The following is a 14,287-nucleotide window of genomic DNA, read 5'->3' as shown; positions in this document are numbered from 1 at the left end:
TAGCAATTCTGTTTTCTCCCCTTTCCCTTTGGTGGCAGATTTCTCCTCTCCTTAGCCCTCCTCCCCCACATCACCTTTCTGCCCATCCCCGCCCCCCCCAATGGGCAGCCTGGACTTCAGCTGCTTCCAATCTCCATTCAGCTGGGTGATCTGCCCCACCCCACATTTGCTAGTGTGTTGGGAGTTAGGTTCCCTCCCACCCCAACTTTCTCACTCCTCCCATATCCGCACCTACCTGGACAGATGCCTGGCAGTCCCCTCTGAGTTGTCCTCCTGCTGACATCACATCCCAGGCCAGAGAAGAGGGTGAGGATCTTGCTGGGCTACAGGGGAGGGAAACCAAAGGGGGGAATCAAGGGAGGAGACCTAGGAGAGGGAGCGTGGTGGAGATATCAATAGCCCAGGTTCTGGGGTTTTCAGAGCAATAACCCAATAACCCAAGAGTCTGCCTCCTACCAGGGAAACTCTGGAAAATTGAAGCTGGGCTAGATGGGAATGGGCTAGGGGAAAGGCAGGGGTTATTTTCAAGAAAAACTTTGGCTTTTTCAGGGCTAGATCTCATCTCCCCAAGATGAACTTGGGACTCAGGGGCTGTGGCTAGTTCTAGGTCTGGGAGGGAGAACTTAAGGCAGGAGAAGAATGAGCAAAGCAAGAAACAGGGGCAAATTCGTAAGATTCTTATTATTCACACTAGAGTTCTCTGAAGGGGACCACAGGGTCAGCCCCTGACTTTCTCTGCCCCAAACCTCTTTGTTCAGGTTCCCACACAGACACATTGAGGCCCCTCCAGCCCTTAGTCCTTTAGGCTTACAAAATCATACTCTCACAGCTGGAGGGGACCTTAAAAGTCATTCAGGTTAACTTCCCTCATTTCTCAAATGGGGAAACCCAAAGCCCCAAGAGGAAGAGTGACCTGTCCAAGGTGAGTCAGTGGCAGAGCTGAGACTAAAACCCAGTGCTCTCAACTCCCAGCTCAGGGCTTTTCCCACCCCCACCCTCTATGGGGGCAGGCTCCCAAACCTTTCTGACCTGCCCCTCAATTTGCTCCTTCAGTGTTCAATTGGCAGCTGGCCTAGCACAAAGTGGAGGGGGGGAAGCCTTTTTTCCTTGTTCCCCTGCCCTTATCTTTCCTATTGTTACCGGATCTACAAATCCGGGGCCCCCCACACCAGGAAACTGCTGACCCATAGAGGGAGGGGAAGGGCCTGGATAGCAGAGCAGAAACTGGGGTGTGGAACCCTGCCCCCAGCACTGACCAGGTCTCTGGCTCCTTCCTACCCAGGACAACATTGGCACTATGAAGCTGATCAGGGTACGCCTGGTGCTGGGGGTTCTACTGAGCACAGCCTTTGGGGGGTTGCTGGTGCTACTGAGGAGTCAGTTGGTGGAATTCCAGGCTCCTTCCATGGATTTGAGACCATTGGTCTCTACAGAGTTGCCTGGGGATTCTTTGAGTCTTCCTTTAAGAAAGTTTGAGTGGCAAGCTCGGACACCACATCCGTTGGACCTGAAGTACCCTTACCCCTATCCTTTCCTACGCAACCACCCTGCCAAGTGTAAGGATTCCAGAGGTGCTCCCTTTCTGCTCATGCTGGTGATGACCCAGCCCCAGGATGTGGGAGTGCGCCAAGCCATCCGACAAACTTGGGGCAATGAGACCTTGGTACAGGGTGTGATCATCCACCGTCTCTTTGTTCTTGGTCTACCCCCACCCCTTTTCACCAAGGAACTTCATGGTCTCCTAGAAGAAGAGGACAGAGAGCATGGGGATCTCCTCCAGGTGGGCTTCCGGGATACATATCGCAACTTGACTCTCAAGGTCCTCATGGGACTGGAATGGATGGCCCAGTACTGTTCCAGTGCCCGCTATGTGCTCAAGGTAGATGGTGATGTATTTCTAAACCCCAGTTTTCTGGTACAGGAGGTGCTTCGGCCTAATAGACCCCCACAGCCCGACTTTATGACCGGTTACATCTACAGAAATACAGGCCCTCTTCGGAATCCAGCTTACAAATGGTACATGCCCCCAGAGCTGTACTTGCGGGACAAGTACCCCCCCTATTGTGGGGGGCCTGGTTATGTTCTGTCTGGATCCTTAGCACTCAGGGTCCTCGCTGTGGCTCAGACTCTTAAGGTCATCTATTTGGAGGATGTGTATGTGGGCATGTGCCTAGATCAGCTGGGGGTGAAGCCCACTCCTTCCCCCAAAGCCTTCATGATGTTTCCAATAGAATATGAACACTGTGTCTTCCACCGACTTGCCCTGGTTCACCAATTCCAGCCCCAGAAGCTGCTGCAAATTTGGCCAGACTTCCAGAAAACCAATATTACCTGTCCCAGGGCATGAGGGGCTAGATCAAGGACCTAGCACAAAGTAGTGGGGGAAACCTTTTTTGTCCTTATTTCCCTGCCCTTATTTTTCCTATAGTTACTGGATTTACAAATCCTCTTCTTGCTTCATCTTCTACCCCACTCCTCAGAGTAGAGTAAAGATTATGGCCACTGACCTCCCAGAGAGTATTCTGGGTCAACCCCTATCCCCTAAAACAGATGGACAAATGAGTTCATGAATATGAATCCTAACTCAGGGTCCCACCTCCCCCATCTCAGTCAGGGCCAATCCTTCAGAGTTTCCTCCCTGTCTAGGCCTCTTCATGGGGAAACCCTGAATCAATTGTGAATTTACCCTCAATCCTAAGGGGAAATTCTGGATTTTAGGATTTTGGAGAAAGCAAAATACTTGAATTTGGAATCAGAAGTCAGAATCCCAACTCTCGGAGTTGCTACCTATCTGATTACAGACAAATCATATACCTTTTTTGGACGTTATTTTTTTCCTGTATTTAAAGCTGAAAAGTTACTGATCTCCAAGCTTCTTTCCAGTTCTAAATCCTATGGTCCCCTACTGCTAATTCTTTATAAATAGGCTGTGCATAATAAATGTCCAAATGATTGGATGATAAGAGGCAATGTGGAGAAGTAGAAAGAACCTCTCTAACAGGGAGTCTAGGTTCTAAAGTTCTCCTCTTTTCTTTTTTTTTTAAGCTTTAGTTTTTTAATTTTAAAGCAATATAACAATAAGAAATGTCTTTGATTTTTTTTTAGGATATTTGCAAGGCAATTGGGTAAAGTGACTTGCCCAAGGTCACACAGCTAAGTATTAAGTGTCTGAGATCAGATTTGAACTCAAGTCCTCCTGACTCCTGGGCTGGTGCTCTATTCACTGTGCCACTTAGCTGACCCTAAGAATTGTCTTAAGAAGGAATCCCACAAAGTTCTTTTTATGATACATATATGATGTTGATACCTAAACCAGGAAAAGCAAAAACAGAGAAAGAAAACTATAGACTAATTTCCTTAATGAAAAATTTTAAAGAAAGCATTAACAAGGAGATTATAGAAATATATCTCAAAGATCATACAAGATTTTTATCAGGGATATAGGGCTAGTTCAATATTAGGAAAACTACCTGGATATTTGACCATGTCAATAAACAAACCCAATAAAAATCATATGATTATCTCAATAGCTACAGAAAAATTTCTTTCCAACAAGTTTGTCTGATAAAAAAAAAGCCTTGTTTCTCATCTATATAGAGAATCAAATTTATAAGAATACAGTCCTTTCCCATTTGACAAATGGGTAAAGGATAGAAATTAGGCAATTTTCAGAAGGAGAAATCAAAATTATCTCCCCATGGGTAAAAATGCTCAAACTCACCACTGATTAGAGAAATGTAAATTAAAGCAACTCTGAGGTACCATCTTATTTATACCTACCAGACTGACTGATATAACAGAAAAGGAAAATAACAAATGTTAGAGGAGATGTGGGAAAACTGGGATACTTAATGCATTGTTGATGAAATTGTGAACTAATCCCGCCCTTTTGGAGAACAATTTGGAAACTGTGCATACCCTTTGACCAAGCAAAACCATGATAAGATTGGTCTCTGAGAGATGAAAGAAGAAGCAAAAGGATCTATATGTATAAAGTATGAATAGCAGCATTTTTTGTAGTGTCAAAGAATTGGAAATTGAGGGAATGCTTTTCATTTGGGGAATGGCTAAACTTGTGGTATGATTGTGATAGAATACTATTGTGCTATAAAATGATAAATAAGATACTTTCAGAAAAACTTGTGAAGATATAAATGAATTGATGCAAAGAGAAGTAGAAAAGGTGAACTTTGTACATAGTAACAACAATAATGTATGATGATCAAGTGAATGACATCTATTCTAATCAGTACAGTGATCCAAGACAATTTTGAAGGACTGATGATGGAAAATACTATCTACCTCTAGGGAATGAACTGATGGAGTATGAATGCAAATTGAAGCATAATTTTTCTGTTTATTTTTCATGCTCTTTTGGGCAACTTGGTTAATATGGAAATAGGTTTTATATGATTTTGCCTGTTTTAATTGATATTACATTTCTTCTCTTTACATTTGGAGGTAGAGAGAACAAGGGACAGAATTCTGAACCCAATTTTTTTAAATGATGTTAAAAAATAAATATTGAATTTTTAAAAATAAGGCTTTTAGAGATAAATGGACTTTTTTTTTTCAGGAGATAGTGGCCTCTCCTTCTCATGAGATTTTCAAACAAAGATTAATGATCACTTGTTTGCCTTTTAATATTGAGGGTCTCCTGAAGGCTGGTCTTAGGTCCTCATCTCTCCTCATTTTATGTTATTCACTTGGTGATTGCATTAACTTCCATAGTTTCGGTTATTATGCAGATTCCTCAGATCTATTTGTCCAGCCCTAACCTCTCTCCTTACTTGTACTCTCACATCTCTAACTGCCTACTTTAGACATCTTGAACTGAATATCCTTGTAAATATCTAAAACTCAACTCATCCAAATCTGAACCCATTATCTTTCTCCAAAACCTTCCCCTCTTCCTAAGGTCCCAACTCACCAAGCTCACCTAGGTGTCCTAAGACCATCCTCTTCCTGTATGACTTCAGGTAAGTCACGATATAAGACTTATACTTAGGAGATGGACAAATCATTTAACTTCTCTGGGCCTTGGATGCCCTACATCTCAAAGGACTGTCATGAGAATCAGATGAAAGGATATGTAGAATACTTTGAGACCATATAAATATGAGCTGGGTAATATTAGCCCTAGTCTCTGATCTTTGTCTAATTTATAAATGGCTAAATAATCCCTGAAATCACTACCAGCTTCAACTCAAACTCAGTTTCAGGGAAAAGGGGGTGGTTTAGTTAGAAGGAAGTGGGGGGCAGCTAGGTAGCATGGTGGATAGAGCATTGGCCTTGGAGTCAGGAGGACCAGATTTCAAATATGGCCCCAGACACTTAATAATTGCCTAGCTGTGTGACCTTGGGCAAGTCACTTAACCCCATTGCCTAAAATAAATTTAAAAAGGGGGGGGGGGCGCGGCTAGGTGGTGCAGTGGATAGAGCACCAGCCCTGGAGTCAGGAACACCTGAATTCAAATCTGGCCTCATACACTTAATAATTACCTAACTGTGTGGTCTTGGGCAAGCTACTTAACCCCATTGCCTTGCAAAAAAAAAAGTGGTCCTACTCTCAGGATAAATAAACTTTGGGGAGGCTTAGCTTTCAGGCCCTTCTGAGACAGAAGTGCCTTTCTCAGGCCTGATAGGTTTATCACAATTTGATGATTACTTCTTTAGAAATGTAGCTCTTTAATTTTTCCAGGTGTGGCAAGAGAAGGTGGTTCATTACCCATCTCATCAAATAACTCCTTCCTCTCTGACAGTACTCTGGAGTAACAGGTCAACCCAGAGAAATAAAAAGTTTAACCACTCCTTAGCCCTTGTCATCAGCCATAGAGGCAGATAAAAGACATTTACTTGTGAGAGGACTTGGAAGTGGGATTGAACTAAGTAGTTCTCCCTTCATCATCCCTTCTCAAAAGTTTAGAACTGAAGGGGGATTTCTGGACCCATGATGCCACATCCCAGGGTCTCTGCCCTGGTCTAAACCTGGAGAGCTTAAAAGATAATACCTAGGGACTGTGGTTCAGTCCTCTTTATGTTTGTTTTTCAGTAATATCAAATATCTCCAGTTAGATACACTGACCTATAAGGGAAGAATGGATTGAGAACCAAGGGAAAGGATAAGAATTCAACACACCAGGTAACTTGATTCCTTTAAAAGCTAAGTTCCAACTCCGTGTATGGTATGAATGCTACCTGGATGGTTCCAACCTCCCTCTTGTGGCTGGATCCTTGTCATTCAAGTCTGGGAATGTCTTATAAACTCACCTAAAATAACCCAAAAGAGGACAGAATTTCCTGACCTCGTCTACTAATCTGTCATCACAATTGACTTCCTTCCTTCCTTCCTTCCTTCCTTCCTTCCTTCCTTCCTTCCTTCCTTCCTTCCTTCCTTTTTGTTCTCCCTCTCTACTTCCTTCTATTTCCTCTTCCCTTTTTTAATTCCTCCATTCCCTCCCTCTTTTTCTTTTTCTTTTTTTAAAAATTTTATTTAAGGCAATGGAGTTAAATGACTTTCCCAAGTTCACACAGCTAGGCAATTATTAAGTGTTTGAGGTCAGATTTGAACTCAGGTCCTCCTGACTCCAGGGCTGATTCTCTCTTTACATGGTACCACCTAACTGCTCCCTCCCAATCTTTCTTACTAGTATCTTCCTTCTGTTGATAATTTCCAATTTATTCTATACGTATGTTATTTGTACATGAATGTACATGAATGGCATGGTGTCTTCTCCTTTAGAGTGTCAGCTACTTGAAGACAGAGACTGTTTTCTGTCTTTCAATGCCTCCTCAGCACTTAGTACCTATAAAATTGGCATTTAGTTTATTGACTGTTGACTATCTGGTTTCATATAACCTTTTTTCCTTTTTATGTGAAAATACTCAGTTGGTTGGTGTTTGTCAAGCATAAAATAATCAAAACATTTTTTAGAATGAATTGTTAAATTCTATGCATTAAAGACATAAATGAAAAGATAATGCAGGAAATAAGGATTTGGAGTAGAGATGAGGAAAACTTCCTTTTTTTGGGTAAATTTAAAAAAATATATATTTATTTATTTTTCCAACTACATGCAAAGATAGTTTTGAACATCCACTTTTTGGTAAGATTTTGATTTCCACATTTTTCTCCCTCCTTCCTTTCCCTCCCCCTTTCCCTTAATAGCTAGTAATACATGTAAAACCACATTAAACCTCTTTCCCGATTAGTTAAGTTGTGAAAAAAGAATCAAAAACAGAAGGGAACCAAAAATCATGAGAGGGCAAAAAACAAAGCATACAAAGCATAAAGTATAAAGCAATTTTTTAAAATGGAAAATAATTTGGTCTACATTCTTGCTTCAGAGTTCTTTCTCTGGGTGTGGATGGCATTTTCCATCAGAAGTCCTTTAGAATTGTCTTTGATTTTTGTACTACTGAGGAGAGCTAAATCCATCATAGTTGATCATCACATAATTTTGCTGTTATTGTTTTCAATGTTCTCCTGGTTATGTTCACTTCACTCAGTATTTGTTCATATAAGTCTTTTCAGGTTTTGATGATTTTTTTTAATACAACAATAGTACTCCATCACCTTTACATACCACAATCTGTTCAGTTATTTCTCAATTAATTAATATCCCCTCAATTTCTAATTTTTTTCCGCTACAAGAAAATGCTGCTACAAATATTTTTCCTTTCCCCCTTTTTTATGATCTTTTTCGGATATAGATCTATGGTGGCATTGTAGGATGAAAAGAGTGCAGTTTTATAGCCCTTTGGTCACAGTTCCAGATTGCTTTCCAGAATGTTGGATCAGTTCACAACTCCATCAACAATGTGTCAGTGTCCTTTTGGAGTAAATTTTGAGCATATTTCATATCATATTCCTAGATTTAAACAAAATCTGGGACCAAATCCAGTCAATCAGGCCACGGGTAGACAATTAGTTACTTATGTGTAGTCAGAGTGCCATCTGGTGAATAGTGAGGAAGACTACAGTCATTTTAAAAAGTGAATGCACATTGACTGGCTTCTAATGTTGTCTTACTTGGGGATTAAATAATATCCTTCATCCTTAACTGGGTGACTAATTAATTTGCTAAATGGCAGCCTGCTTGCTCTCTGAGGAGTGCAGAAAGCAGGGGAATGAACCAGGTCTAACAGCACTGTAATGTTCATATACTGCTAGCACCTGTCATATCCCTCAATAGTTCTATCATCTCTCATCAATGTAGATACACTCTCCATCAGCATAAGTTCCAACCTATCAGTGCTTTCTCATTTTGTATAATATAACTCATATCCTCTGATAAATCTTCCATAGAGTATATGTCCTGGGATTGAGATCCTTCCTAAAGGTTTTTTTTTTCTTTTTAATGCTATGTCCTCTAAGGAGAGTAATAATTAAAAATTTTGCTATACCTGCTGGAATGAAGGACAAATGTTGCCAGCTGCAGGTAACCCCTGCTAAAGTGAAAGCATTTGCAGGATAATTTGCAAGTCTTAGTCTAAGAATCCAGGAGCATGAGAGGAGTTGAAAGGAATTTCTTCTGTTTAACTAAATAGATTAGACTCAGGAGAATTGTCCCTAAAAATGCAAAACAATTTAAAAAGTGATTTTTCAGCTAAGGGATTTTTTTCTGTTCTGTTTGAGTCACATAAGGAAGAGAACACATGTTTATTAAATGTCCACTATAAACCAGTCATTTTACAAGTATTATCTCATTTAATCCTCACAATAACCCTGAGAAATAAGTCTTCATCTTAGTTCTAGAAAATAAAGCAGATAGTGATTAAGTGCCTAAGCCAGAAGTGTTTGAGGTTGGATTTAAACTCTGAGCTTCCTGACTGTTCTTCCCATGTTCTATCCACTACAATAACCAGTTGCTAACGATAAAGAAGTTTGAACCAATGTCTGCACTATGTGTGATGATGATGGTGTTAGCACTTCCTCTCAAAGAAAACCATGACATCAGGGAGGTGATGTCATGACATGCACATGAACTGGATTTGTGTGAGGGGGTGCTGTGCTAAGTCATCAACTTCACTTTCTCCTTTGGAACCAAATGAGTCCAATGGCCAGATATAAATGAGTATAAATGGAGATGGCCCTGGAGGACAGATAACCAGGATTAAGTGACTTGCACAAGATCACACAGCTAATTGATTTTCCAGCTAATTGATTCTTGTCCTTTGTTATCAAAGAAGACCAAAAACATTACCACTATATTAGAGACAAGTTATAGTATGTCCTACCATGGCTGATCAGTACAAACTTGGAATGCTGTTATCACAGGTTGGACACAAAAAGTCCATATGAACACCTGAGGTGGGTTCTCTAAACTTACGATCCTTTGAGACGTTCCATTCTCTCTTGGTCACAGAGCACAGTGAGGGCATGCCATGGTGGATGGTCCTGTGCCAATGTCTCCCAGGCTGAACAATCAATTCCAAAGTTCTTAACAGAGATCTTCAGGGTGTCCCAGTATCACTTCTTCTGACCCCCTGTGAGCACTTGCCTGTGTGAATTCCTAAAATAATCTTTTTGGTAAGTGAACAATGTGGACAGACCATGGTAGTTATACTCTAGTAACATTTGAATACTTGGCAGTTTAGCTCAAGAAAAGACCTCAGTATCTGGTGTCTTCTCCTACCAGGTGATCTTCACAGTCTTTCTAAAACTAAATGAAGCGATTCAGTTTCCTGACATGGTGCTGGTAGATTGTCCAGGTTTCACAGGCATCTAGCAATGAGGTCAGCACAACGACTCTGTAGACCTTCAGCTTGGTAGTCAGTCTTCTCTCTTCTTCTCTCCTCTTCTCTCTGACACTTTCTTTTGAAGCCTCCCAAATATTGAGCTAACTCGGGCAATGCACGTCATAGTGGACCTCCCTGGAAAGTATACTGCCCAGGTAAGACATAGCCAGGAAATCTCAAATGTCTGAGGTCAAATTTGAACTCAGATCCTTCAGATCCCAGGACTGGTACTTTATCCATTGTATCATCCACCTGCCCTAAGGCTATGCATATATACTCTGGGGTGATCAGTGCCAACCTAGTAGCTGCAATTTGGGAAAGAACCAGTAGATGGCAATAGCAGCTCAGTGGTCAAGGAGCAGTCCAACAGAGGCCGTCAGTTCTGCACATCCAAGATAGTGAGTTGAGAGTAATTTAAATGAAAAAGTGTTATAGCTGGGATGCCATCTCTGTAGTTGGGGGGAAAGGAGAATAGTATTCCTTGGTCATTTTGTTTAATTAAATGCCTTTGATTTAAGTTAATTTGTCCTTGGCTTTGGTCTATTAAAAAGAAAAGCACCCATGGGAAGTGCAACTTTAATAGAAGCTGACCAACCCTAAGTGCTCTTGAACTTTATGAGCCCACTTCTGGAGAGTCCTCAGGCTGCACTTTAACAGGTTTTATAGGTAAGCGTAATATACAATATTGTGTGGTAAGTACATTAGAGAAGGGCAAACCAAAGTGCTGTGTGAGCTCCAAAGAAGAAGGTCCTTTGAAGGAAGGGCATAGGGAAGGTTTCTTGGAGGAGATGAATTTTCACAGAATCAAAAAAATATCATTCAGACTCTTCTTCAGGCAACACAGGATCTTGGTGAATAACCTAAGTGGTCACGGAATCAGGAAGAACTGAGTTCAAATATGACTTCAGACAAAAGGGACCCCAGAAGCCCTCTAGACCAAAGTGGACATAAGTAAGGATTTATTCTATAATATACCAAGGCTTTGTTTGAAGACCCCAGAGAAGGGCTATCTTACTATGTGTTGAGGTAGGCTATATTAGGGTTGTCTCAGTGATTGTAGCCTGACTTAATACCCAGTAGGAGAGAAGCAGAAATGTAATTATGCAGGAATTTAATATAAACAACATTGCTTATGCTCATCCAATGCTATGCCACTTTTTAAAACAAAGAGTTCCTTGCCTTAAAGGAAGCTCAACTCGAAACCACCAGTTGAGGACCTAGGAAGATAACATGTGAAACACACAGTAGGGTCAGGGTCACTTTGTCTAATTAGCAAAAGCCTCCTCTGATGAACCACTAAGCATCACTCTGCTGAATCACAAGGAACAAAGAACTTTGCTCTGGTGAATATCACCCTACTAGAGTCAGGGTAGAGAATCAACCCTAGACATATAGTGAGCTGGATCCTTTGACTTTCTTAGGACTTGATATTGAGAAGGGCAATAAGAAACCCATTGCATTTTCTGGGTGCAGGGCTTCTTTTTGGTCTATGAGTATAATGAGACCGATCATGGGAGAGAGTGGGAGGAGTTCTGCAGAAAACCACTCTTTTGGATTCCCCTTTAAAGCAATACTTGGTGAATTTCTATTCAGTTAGCCAAAAGTCCCTTTAACCTACTATATGTGTGATCGAGTAATTCATTTAGAAAGCAAAAAGACTGGGAACAAAAAAAAAAGAATCTAATGGGAAGATTATATAAGCCATTTTGATAAATGAGTTCATAGACTTGTTGAATTATAAATTTGGAACAAGACTCTAGAAGTTATCTAGTCCAATTTCTTCCTTCCACAGATGAAAAAACTGAAGATAGACTGGTAAATGACCTAAGGTAACACATATAGCAGATGAAAGAATCAGAACTCAAAAGTAGGTCTTCCCATTAGAAATCCAACCTTCTTTCCATTAATTGCTCTGGTTGGGGATTTCAGCATTCCATGCTCTTGATTAGATGAGGTGGAACATAGGATTCCTAGGATACCAAATGAAGACTGGAAGTTACAGTTCAAATGCAAATCATATGTGACTGGACCTTGATGGCTCTGGAAAAAAGATTGAGGTTGAAGACTTTGTGTAATTTTGCCTCACTTAAATCCAATTAATATACAAATCAAAACATCATCTTGTAATGTCATTTCCCCTCATCCAAAAATTCTGCCAATCATACTTATTGAATGCAGAGACATTTTATTTTATTTTTTTTTGTTTTTTTTTTTTTTTAAAAATCTGGCAAGGCAATGGGGTTAAGTGGCTTGTCCAAGGTCATGCAGAGAATTATTAAGTGTCTGAGGTCAATTTTGAACTCAGATCCTCCAACTGCAGGACTGGTGCTCTATTCACCTAGCTGCTCCTTCTTCAAAAAATGAAGAATGAACAACAAGGGGACTTAAGCTAGTAGCTCAGGGCTTGTAGAGATACTCAGTGGGTTACCTAGAGATAGCATGGTGAGTGGTTATTCCAGTCACCCACACTTGGACTTTGAATGCCCTTTCTTTCTCTGATGTCCTTATAAAGCAAGTATTCATGGGAGGAGGAAAAATTCCTGCTATGGCACTTACTTGAGGACATGTAACCTACCAATGAAAAGCAAAATCCCAAAGTGCCAGGACTGTTTGAATTTGTACTTGTTGCAGAATAGGTATTTAATAAATGTTGGTTGAATTAAATTGAATTGAATATGGTATGATCAAGGACCTTCATCATCCTAGTGAGTCTGGGGAGAGTCAGAGATACTGCTCTCTCCTCTGACATTTCAATGTGTCTATCTTTACTCTCCAAAGCTTTAATGTTTTCTGAAGAGCAAAAAAAAGAAGTTATAAGCACTCCTCAAAGCAAAAACACAAGCAGGACCAAGGTCCCCCTGAAAGAATGACCAAAAATGGAACAAGGAGGGAAATGAGCATTTAATTAAACATCTGGTGCCAAGCACTTTACAGATATCATCTCATTTGATGGTCACAACAATCTTAACAAATAGATGCCATTATTATCCACCAAAATGGGGGCCTTAGCACAGATATAATACTAGCAATTATCCCTTTTACATATCAGAAGTAGCTTCAGTAAGGTACCATATTGCATTCTATCTGTCCCAGGTGCTGAGAATTCCCTTGTATAGGTGAATTATAATAGTCAATATTACCTGTCCCATCAGCCAACCTTACCCCTTTCCCCATGGCTATCCCATGGAGGGAAGACAAAAATCTTTGCTTCTTAGCACATTCTTCTGAGGAAATGTCCTCTCTTTTTTCTTGAGACACAGACAGACAATTTTGCCTCCCTCCTATCAACAAAATCCAAGTTACCACCTTCCAGTCACATCTGGTCTTAAAAGTCCTCCTGGGAAGGTATTTGTCCAATGGCCACTGGGTACTGTACTGGTGGTCCATCAAGTGAAGGTTACAGTAAAGGAAGGGCTTGTTGGGTCTGACTTTGCTACTATCCCATTCCTCTGGGACAAAATATTAATTGGATATTCCCATTCAACATCATTTTAGGGACTGCCCTTCCATCAAACTTCTGAGACTTAATGTGATTCTGAAGCTGCTCCATTTTCTTAAATCTGAGACTTTGGTCTCCCATGTCACTATGACAGAGTGGCTTCTCAATGTGATTTTTTTAAAGAAACATTTTATTTATTTTGAGTTTTACAATTTTACCCCTATTCTTGCTTCCCTCCCTCTACACCCCTCCCCCAGAAGGTAGTACATTGTTTCCATGGTATACATTGATCTAAGTTGAATGTGATGAGAGAAATCATATCCTTGAGGAAGAGAAATAATTTTTTTCTGGGGTTTTTTTTTGCAAGGCAAATGGGGTTAAGTGGCTTGCCTAAGGTCACACAGCTAGGTAATTATTAAGTGTCTGAGACCAGATTTGAACCCTGGTACTCCTGACTCCAGGACTGGTGCTCTATCTACTGTGCCACCTAGCCGCCCCTGGAAGAGAAATAAATTATAAAAGATAGCAAAATTACATAATAAGATAATGGTTTTTTTCCTCTAAATTGAAGGTAATAGTCTCTGGTCTTTGTTCAAACTCTGCAATTCTTTCTCTGGATACAGATGGTATTCTCCATTGCAGACAACCCCAAATTGTCCCTGATTGTTGCCCTGATGGAGTGAGCAAGTCCAACAAGATTGATGATCACCCCCATGTTGCTGTTAGGGTATACAATGTTTTTCTGGTTCTGCTTATTGAGCTCAGCATCAGTTCATGCAAATCCTTCCAGGCTTCCCTGAATTCCCACTGGATGTACTTCTTGTGGAGTTATTGAAGATTTCCACAGGCATACCTGCCTTATTCTCCTGAGTTTTACAAGGAAAACCAGCTACCAATTAAAGAATAAATATCAAGGGAGCATATGAATGTGGCTGTACTTTAGTTACTGACCATGATGGGCCTTGGAAAGGGTGTCTCTAATGCTTACACTAAGAGATTCCCTCCTCTTTTCCTGGGTGTTGGGTGAATTAGTGGCCTTCACACTCAAAATTGTCTATGGGAAAAGAAAATAGAATATTGCTCTGAGTAATGGGAATTTTGTAAATT

General features: G+C 40.7%; 1 protein-coding gene across 1 annotated transcript in view; it reads left to right on the top strand.

Annotated features, from left to right (window-relative positions):
• Window positions 1–220: 220 nt before the first annotated feature.
• LOC141500315 (UDP-GalNAc:beta-1,3-N-acetylgalactosaminyltransferase 1-like) overlaps window positions 221–14,287 on the top strand; it is a 38,322-nt gene continuing 24,255 nt past the window's right edge. Inside the window, exons 1-2 of the mRNA XM_074203394.1 lie at window positions 221–306; window positions 1,283–1,879. Of these exons, the coding sequence (XP_074059495.1) occupies window positions 1,298–1,879 (582 nt within the window). The 5' untranslated portion in view covers window positions 221–306; window positions 1,283–1,297. The remainder of the gene's footprint in view (window positions 307–1,282; window positions 1,880–14,287) is intronic.

The sequence above is a fragment of the Macrotis lagotis genome, chromosome X (assembly GCF_037893015.1).
Source record: "Macrotis lagotis isolate mMagLag1 chromosome X, bilby.v1.9.chrom.fasta, whole genome shotgun sequence".
Lineage (NCBI taxonomy): Eukaryota > Metazoa > Chordata > Mammalia > Peramelemorphia > Peramelidae > Macrotis > Macrotis lagotis.
Note: the sequence above shows the minus strand (reverse complement) of the source record. Positions and strands in the feature narration are given on the sequence as shown.